General features: G+C 34.4%; 1 protein-coding gene across 1 annotated transcript; it reads right to left on the bottom strand.

The window, feature by feature from the left end:
- Window positions 1-832: 832 nt before the first annotated feature.
- Window positions 833-3,947, bottom strand: LOC125208541 (IQ domain-containing protein IQM2-like). Its single transcript, XM_048108177.1, has 8 exons — window positions 3,818-3,947; window positions 2,737-3,323; window positions 2,566-2,631; window positions 2,388-2,476; window positions 2,216-2,306; window positions 1,892-2,131; window positions 1,711-1,812; window positions 833-1,616 (listed from the first exon to the last, which is right to left on the bottom strand). Exons 2-8 carry the CDS (start codon window positions 3,283-3,285, stop codon window positions 1,029-1,031), a joined length of 1,725 nt encoding a protein of 574 aa, XP_047964134.1. The 5' UTR covers window positions 3,286-3,323; window positions 3,818-3,947; the 3' UTR covers window positions 833-1,028.
- Window positions 3,948-9,912: the final 5,965 nt, after the last annotated feature.

Genomic DNA, 9,912 nt, shown 5'->3' with positions numbered 1-9,912 from the left:
AGTTTGTGGGAAAAGCAACTTTTTGAAAATTTCATAATATTAGGGGTCAATGTCCCTAATAATAAAAAGGCATGCAAAATGAGGTACATTATTTCCATAAAAGAAAATTAAAGAAATACACTATTACGTAGAGATCTCAAAATTTGCGCAATTTATTTCAAACGAAGGTTATAATATTATTAAAACTGAATCTCTTGGAATATCTAGAATGGCGGATGAAACAACTACTCTCTCGGTCCCCCAAAGTTTATCCCATTTTATTATTTTAGTTCATCCTACTTGAAATCTTACCAAAAATAGACATTAAATACACTCTAACTCTCAATCTCTTCAATGTGGGACCCTTATTTTAATACATACCTTCCTTTAATACAAAATTAAATAATTTCTTAAAACCCACGCCAGATCAAATTGGAATAAAGTTTGGGAGGCGGAGGGAGTAGAAATTTGCGGATGGTGCTAATTAAAAAAGTATCAGTATTTTAATTTTAAGTCTTGTTAACCGTAGTATATATATTTAAGTATTCCATCACAAAAATTTAAGTCAATGAGATTGGGAAATGTCGAAAACTCATAAAGAAGGTTCAATATTTAAAACCAATATTTGCTGTGGTTTCTCAAGAAACGCGTTTACTTGCACCAGCACAGATTAGTTGTAGCAGTCAAAGGCTGTGAGAGGGTATTCATTTTTTTTAATCTATTATCGGTTTTTGGTGGGAATCGGCTACTATTCAAATTACCTAACTATGGCCATTGTATTAAGCTCTAATGATTTGCAATCTTGAATGTTATTTCAACTTTGATTAGCAATAAATATGCAAACACAAGAAAATAGAAAAGGGAATAAAAATTGGATCTTTTCATAGTATGATTTATTCACCCCATTTCTTGGGATGTAAAGAAGAAAATAATTACGTTCCTGTATGCAACATTATGAATGAATAATTGAATATTATACCACCTATTTCTTTCCTTTGTATTCACAGAAAAAGAATAAAAGAATCGAACTAGTGCTCAAAAAAGTGGCTTTAGAGGCTAGAACTGCATCCGAGGCCGGCCCGAGAAAGATTGCTCCCGGTTGGTGTCGTTGTGCGAGAAGGGAAGTCAAATCTGAGGCGGCGTCTGCTTCTTGGAGATAGATTCAGTTGCTCCAACGCGTGAGTCTGGAGCCCCGCCGGATAGTCTCTAAGGCACCCAATCCGAGGTCCAGCTCCCGTGCTCCACTTGCAAGACAGTTGCTTTCCCAATTGGTATGACTTCATTCCCTTGTGCGAGTTGATTCGTTTCAGAATGGATTCCTCCGGGATCGTCTCATCTTCTTCCTCGCAGATGTTCATCTCCTCTTCAGCTAGGATGAAGCTTTTTACTTCAACCTTTAGCCTTTCGTCTCTACTTGGTATCTCGAGAGTAAGGTTTCTGGAGCTATTTCGTGCGTCCAACTTAGTCAATTTAACGCCTTCTTCTCCCACTCCCGCGCTAACCTTCAGAAAGCTGGAGTGCTCCACAATGTGTTCTTCCATATCCAGTTGCTCTCGTTCAGTCAAGTCGTCTCCGGAGGAGATGTTTCTCGTATGCTTCCCTACTCTATCTTGATCTTCATCATCCACAGAATCAAACTGTAAACAATGCAATCAACACTATTCAGCATAAAACTCATGAGACCAAATCTACAACTTAACATACAATTAGGCTTGGTTGTCTTGTCTTTACCTCAACTTTATCGAGATCCACATCGTTATCCGTGAGAAATGACAACAAATTTTGAAAATTTTCGGCTGTAGGCCGGTAATGTCCACTGTGAGGCCAGACCGCCTGTTGATATCCGAAAATTAGCATTGTTCAATAATCAAGGCGAAAGAAGAATCCAGCGCTAGCAGATACGAAGATATACCTTTAAGACGCCCTTATCAGCTACTATCCTCCCAGCAGCCAGCGTGGCTCCTCCGGCCAAGAAGCTAGAGTGCTGAAATGAGCCTTTCTTTTTCTTCCCCACGTATAAGGTCCTGGATGTGCTAAGGACAAAGATCCACTTGCAACCCTTTGGTTCGTCAATGGTGTCGATAAGCTCTCCGGTTTTATTGTAGAGGAGCTTCCCATCCTCCACTGAAACTTCATAATCCTCTCTCTCCCTCTGCAAACAACAAATGACAGGTTACTACAATATCCTCAATGAACATGTTAATAAAAATCAAGCTTCAAATATGTTTAAACGCACCGGTCCAAGGTACTTGATGCACTGTTGTTGAAGCTTAGAGCGAGGGCACTTCTCCGTAATATTAACTTCCTTCCCCTCTCCAATATCTAGCCTGCGCGATTGCAATCATTTCATTAGCTTCACCACATTGCGAAAATGTCATCAAGCATTTCAGATTCTAGAGATTATTTACCAGTAGAAGAAGGGCTCTTTGCTTTGAGAATTCAACCATTTCGTGTAATAGAAATGCAGATTGTGGCCATAACGGTGTCGTGGATCAATCTAGTAAACAGCATAAAATCGAAATCAGCATCTACTCCTCATTGCTAATGCATATAAAAACCATAGCAACAACTAACAAGCATACTTACAGCTTCAAGCCAGTGTTGCAACGCAAGTTTCTGAGCTTTACTGTTCTGTGATAAGCCTTTTCCCACCTGGAAATGAACAAGAAACAAAATTAAATCAAATGTGATTACCAAATTCCTTGGTGTAGAACAAGGGACAAAGAAGCAAGTGATGATGCCAGCAAGCAAAATTACCTTGGCAGCCCTTGTTCTTGCTCTTGACCAACGAGAGATTGCTGTCTCGTGCTTCTCAATATCGAAAAAGGAAATGGAGCTCCTCTTGAGCTCTGCAAAATCCAACACCTTCCACCAGCTCTGCTCAATCAGGACAGCACAATCAGCAAGCTTTCGCCTCGTGCGGAAGCTCTTGTAAACCTTCTGCAACTTTATAGCAGCCTCGTGTTTGGGGCTGCTTGGGTCCAAGATCGGGGAATGTGGAGTGGTATTCCTCACCAAGCTACCCGATCTAGACAAGAAACCAACCGATTCTAGACTATCTGCAGCTTGAGCCTCAATGATTTGAGCTTTCTTGGCTCTAAACCTAAGAGATCCTTCTCTCAAGAGCTTCCCTGAGCCTAATGACTGCAGTCTTGCAGGCTCGGTAAGCTTCCCCTTAAAGCTCGAAGACCGAACCGGTGCGTTCCTCTCATCACATTCTAGTTTGAATGAATTTGCAACCATTGACTCATATCCATTCTCCAAATCAAAGAAGAAACTAAGTGGACATGAACAAGCTACCCCCATGCAATTTGGATGATGGAAAAAAGATAGCTTTATGTGACCTGTTGATGAGCAATTCTTTCAGTTTAAAATCAAAACAAAACCAACAATCCCTTCAGTTAAATAACAAGTAGTAGAGTTCAAAAATTAAAACAAAACCATAACATGATTCATCATTGCATAGTTATAACATCAAAACACAAAAATCATGAGCAATATATTATCTTGGATTTGGTTTGTGAATCACACACACTTCAATAAACAGTTAATGAGTATGGGAAAATGATATGGAGCAATTTTGCATATACAAACCAGGAAACACCCAATGTGACTCAACCATATTTCAATTGACAAACACACATTGAATTGAAAGAGATATATTCAATCAAGTTAAAAACGATTAACACAAAGCCCATTCACAAAAAAGAAAGCGAAATGCAAAACTAAGCACCATGTCAACTCATTGATTGAGCTTAACAGAGAAGATGGAAATCCAAAATTTCAAGTTTTGTCAGCGAGAATTGGAAGGAAAGGGAAAAAGGAGAAATCTTTGTACCTGAATGAATGTGAAGGTAGATGTGGATCTAGAAATAGATTAAATCAAGAAACAGCAAAAAGGGTCTCAAATTCAGAGGGATTTTATTGGTATCTGATTTGTTACACGCTTAATGTAGCTTTGTTCTTGGGCTTCTGCGAATGCGAGAGTGTATATAACTATATATATATATATATATCGACGGAGCAGAGCTGTACAGTGGTGGGTGTAGCCGTGTAGAGGAGCACGTGGCATACACCTTCAAATACTGTGTAGGATGTTTTCCTTTGACCATTTTTTTTATCTTTTCACTACCCTTTAGTCTTATTTTTCAATTTTATGTCATTTAAAATTAGTCTTTACGGTAAAATGATCACTTTTAGTAAGAGGGTCTTATTTCAACATTCTTAACTACTTCCTCCATCCGCCATTAAGAGTCACATTTTTTAGCGATACGAGTTTTAAGAAATGTTTAAAAAAGTTGGTGGAAAAAAATTAATTGAATAGAGATCCCACGTGTATATATTAGTTTTAAAATAAAATATGAAGGAAATGAACGAATTAAAATGAAAAAATGGGACTCCTATTCGGGGCGGAGGGAGTATTTCTATCGTTTTATTATTTTGCATTATTCACTATGAGAATGTTCGATTGACAAGATTATATCCAGCTATTAAATTTGTATATGTTTGGTTCATGATATTGAATTTCATGACTTAATCCTACATAAATAGTTATATGATGAAGAGTCACAACCAACTCATCTTACTAAATAATCTGACAATTTAATCCAAGATGATACTATCTCACTATTATTATTTTATTTAGAAAACTAAACCCTATCTATAAAAATTATTTTCAACAAACTAAAGTAGCGGTATTCTTCTTCACTATAATTTGTTTTTTATGGTTTCCGACCAAGTCTTTTTTTCTCCTTTTTCAAATATTTCAAAATACAAGGGGTTCTATTCCAAGGAAACAAAATAAAAATTACCAACAAACAATTTGTGGCTGTGAGAAATAGTAGTTGTATAATAAATTTTTGGACATATCAGACATGAAAAAATATCACAAGACTTTTCCTTTTCAACTATACAATGTTGAATTCATAAAAATAGATTACTACATAAAAGTTCAGGTTTTAATATTAAATTAGTAAAGTATGAAAGATAAAAAGAGAAAGTGATTCAAGTATCGTTATTGGAGAATAAGACAAATATTATAAGAGAAAAAACTTACCAAAATAAAAAATAACTATTTTTGTGAACCGACCAAAATGTAATACACAGACTATTTTTTATAGGACAGATGGAGTATAAAATTCTTTTGTAACTAAATATTGTGTTTCACCATTTGAAAATCGTGTATTATATACTTTCTCCGTCTCATTAAAATAGAAATTTTTAATTACACGAGTTTTAATATATAATTGGTAAAGTAAGAGGGATAGAAAGAAAAAGTAATTGGAGACATGGAGTAGTATTGTTAATGGAGATGAGATCCAATTTATTAAAGATAAAAACTTACTCCTTCCGTCCCTGAAAATTTTTCACTTATTTTCATTTTCGTCCGCCTCAAAAAATTTGTCACCTTTCACATTTAATATCTCTTTTGTAGTGGACCCCACATGCCATGACTTTTTCAACTCAATTTTTATTACATTGTTTAAAACTCGTGCGGATCAAATGATGATAAATTACCAGGGACAGATTAAGTATTAAAAATAAAAAATAGACTATTTTATAGGATAAATAAAGTATGCTACTTTCTCCGGCCCTAAAGAGTATGCACTATTTTCTTTTTCGTCCTTCCTCAAAGAGTATGAACTTTCAATTTTGAAAACTTTCTTCTCTCTAATAAGGTGAGACTCATTTTCTACTAACAATACTTAAAAAACTTTCTCTATCTATCTCTCTCTTACTTTATCAATAATACATTAAAATCTGTGCCGAACTTAAAATTCATATTTTTTAGGACGGAGGGAGCAGTTATTTTTTCTTCTTGGTTGACGTAACTTTTTTCAGTAAACCGTGTAGAATACTATTCATTACTTTTCCTAGTCTTCAAATAAAAACAATAGCATAGCTCAACTTGCACGAATCTCTCAAACAAACATAATTAATATTTTTCAAAGTGAATTTTGGGCACCTATCGCATTGACTTAGTAGTCCGATAGTGATGTACTTGTATATAATAGGTTTGGTGTGGATATTTGTACGTTGATCAACATTTATTCCAATAATTATACAAAAAATTGTTATGTCTAATTAATATAGATTAATTTCATATTACATGATTGCGTCGGCACATATGACACATATTTACGTGTACGCTTATGAACAAGATGTTTAATTTTCTACTCCATATAGTATTGATAATACATAAGTACATCATTTGACCTTTGACAAATCGAGCAATATAAATTACTTTTAAATTATACTTTAAAAATAACCAAATTCTACGCGTAGATTATATAAGACTATACCTGTCCAAGGTTTACCGAATAGACGGTTAAAACCAAAACCGTAACCGCCGGTTATAGTTCTAAACCGAAATTGAGAGAATTTACCCGAACCAAAACCATGCATTTTTGAACCGTGGTTTGGTTCCGGTTCAAAAAATTTCGAACCAAAACCGTGGCGGAACCGCTGGTTTAGGGCGGTTCCAAACCGGAACTGCGAAAAATCGCCGAAAAATCGTGAAACCAAACTGGAACCGTAAAAAATCGTCGAAAAACCTCCGATTTCGAACCAGAACCAGCGATTCCAAACCGTAACCGCTGGTTCCGAAACCGTGGACACCTCTATCCAAGACTCATATATGACTTGAAGGGAGGGTTCAAATTAGTTTTTTTCTTTTTTTTAATATTGTGAGGAAAATTATATTTATCATTGTAGATCGCGAAAATGTTAGGTGGAATAATTTTATTTTTGAATAAATGGATTATGGAAATTAATTATGATGCAAAAAATCTAGTTTTCATAACACATTTAATTTCACTGTAAATAGAGTGATTATACATTTAATTATGCTATGCAATGCTCTCAAATTCTTCAAAAATGTGATTTTAAAAAATAATACTACAAGTGATTTTATACATTTAATTATGTATGTATATGATGAGACCAATTGAAACTTCGATGCATTTGCGAAGAATGGCCCACAAGTTGACCGAAATCAGATAATCTCATATATAAAGGGGTTTGCTTAGGTAATAAAAACAAAGTGTACCTATATTTTTATACAAGTCCTAGGTGTCGCTTAATATTTTTAAATTGTAAGTGTCACATAAATGTATTATTAAATTACCCACAAATTAGTGCAAAACAAAGGCATCATAAAGATATTGTCCCTCGCATACATTTCTTATTTAATTTAAAAGGGTTTTTTTGCGGTGGCATTTATATGCACATATGTCACCCACTGATTAAATCAGCAAACCTTATTAAAATATGACATAACGATTTTTTGTGGCTGCCAGCTTTATAAAACCCTTAACAAACTACATTAGAAATATTTTACTGATTATAAGTATTTTAAAACTGTGGATGACACTACTACGTTCCTAACAGATACTAAGAACCAAAAATTTAATTAAATGATGGAAATTTGAAATTCCCACTTTCCCAACCAGGGTTGTTGACTTCTTGTATTTGCAATCAATTTCCCCATTTTTTTAGAATAATTGCGGCATAATTATTTATGAGTTTATTTTGGATAGATTAAATTTATAAAATATACCTTACCCGTTAAATAATTTCGTACGGAACGCTATTTATGAAATGGAGAAATATTTTCTCGCATTAGCTAAGTACTACTATGCTTAACATTTTTTTAGACATACACAATCTTACTTGATTTTTCAAAATTAATTTATAAAACCTTATTTTATTGGATAGTCATCTTTTTTGCTCCGACGGTAGGATTTTATATAATTATTCAATAAAAACACTCCCTTTTAGTTTTTTCAGGATAGAATTATTTTCTTTAAAATTACAAATTCTACTGAATTTGTGTCACAATTATCATTATTAATTCTTTGAAGGGAATTATTTAGTCACCTACATTTATCAAACAACCTTAATATAATGAATACTTAGGCCGGATCGGAACAAAGTTGCAATTCCGATCCAACATAACTTTTTTGCCACATTATTATTGTGAATTATATATAAAAAAAAGAAATTAAAACGATAATAATCTAAAAGAATCAGATGTAAATTTGTTTTATAATTTTTTTCCAAAAACAAGAATCCAAAAGCAATCAAATCTCACTGATGCAAAATCTATAATTAAAATCCACAAATCACATGTAGTAATTAATTGAAATCCACAAACAAATGAACAATCACATGTAACTTGATCCATGAGAGTATTTTATTAATACTATGCCCATAAACAGTTTACAAATTTTAATTTATGACGAGAATTATTGTGTTTGTATGAACACATTGTCACGTACAACTGTGATCGATTTGATCTCGGATCTCCGATGGGGGAGTACGACACGCCGTACAGGTTTCTTCAGCCACACATAGATCTCCACGTGTCATTACCACATTCTCAATGCTTAGACAACTCTATCTTGCATACACTCACGTGGACTTTGGAGATTCATCATATTCAGACATGCATGCTTTACATATTTTATTGAATAGGCTAAATATCTTTAATCCAATTTAAACTATTCACTTTGACGAATTATATCCTATACAAATTCTAATTTAATGTACATAAAACATACTGGCTCCCATTGTCTTCTATAAATAATAAGCGTCAGTTTTAATACACAATTAATAAAGTAATAAAGAGATAAGAAACAAAAAGATTAAAATATTATTTCCCCCATCCCGGCTAAGATGACACTTTTCTTGGCCGGCACGAGGTTTTAAGAGTTATCGGTTAAAATATTTAATTGGAGAAAGAAAAGGTGGGTGTAACTATTAAAATAGAAAGAGAAACAAAGATGGATATTATAATAAGAGTAAGAAAAATAGTTGGGTGCATTAATTGGAGAGAAAAAATTTCAAAAAAAGGAAATGTATTATCTTAATTGGGACAAACTAAAAAAAAAAACGTGTCATCTTAAGCGGGACAGATGGAGTATTAGAAAAGAATAAACCACATCTCACTAGTGAGGAAAAAATTTCTAAATAGAAATTCATAATTGAAGAGACGGACTGCATGTTTCCCAAGGAAAAAAAAGAATAGAAATAGTAGCTTATGTGTCACTTTTTACATAATATTTCCACCTGAGGAACCTACATACCCCTTCCGTTTCAGTAGTGGAGACGGATTTTTTGGGCACGTGATTTAAAAAAAAATTGTGTTAAGTGAGTTAAATAAAGAAAGAATGAAGTATGAAGTAAAAAAGGTAGAGAGATGAAGAGAATGAAGTGAAGTAAGAGAGAAGAAATGTGTTGATTTTACTATAAAAAGAAATGAGTCTACTATTATTGAACGTACCAAAATGACAAAATGACTCAATTACCGCGAACAGAGAAAGTATGTACAGATTTGCAATAATTTATCAATAATTTATCTATTTTAAATGTATATTGATAGTACTGCTATACTCCGTTTATGAAAAATTGAAGTAGTGAGAGTTTAGAAGTTAGATACATCTAACTAGTAGTTAGGTCTCCACATGACCACAACCACGGTTGGGTTGTGGATATCGTGCCAGAAATGAGGTGCGGCTGGGGGGACATGGATGGAGGGTTGTTAGGTCGGGTGGGGGACGGGTGAAACAATGCAAATGGGGGAGGGCGACCCGCCTGGTTGCGGCGCGGCGAGGCAGGCCGCGCGCGTTGTGGGCACCGATACCGCAACATATTTTATTATTTTATTTTAACATTTTTTAGTTCAAACTTTATTATCTCCTATATATCCCTTTCACTCTATTTTTATTCTACGCGTTCCTATCACTCCTAAACTTTCCTGCCTCTAAATTGAATTTCTTCAATATGGATCCAAGAGAGGAGATGGAAGAATTCATGCAGACTCGAAATTGGATCGTTTCGGTGACCTATGTAGCTCCTAGTCCGACTACGGGGTCCACTAACGACAAGGGCAAGGAGAATGGCCAGTCGTTGGTTAGCATTGATGATTAAGAC

The sequence above is a fragment of the Salvia hispanica genome, chromosome 1, assembly GCF_023119035.1.
Source record: "Salvia hispanica cultivar TCC Black 2014 chromosome 1, UniMelb_Shisp_WGS_1.0, whole genome shotgun sequence".
NCBI classification, from domain to species: domain Eukaryota; kingdom Viridiplantae; phylum Streptophyta; class Magnoliopsida; order Lamiales; family Lamiaceae; genus Salvia; species Salvia hispanica.
This window is presented reverse-complemented; position numbering and strand designations above follow the sequence as displayed.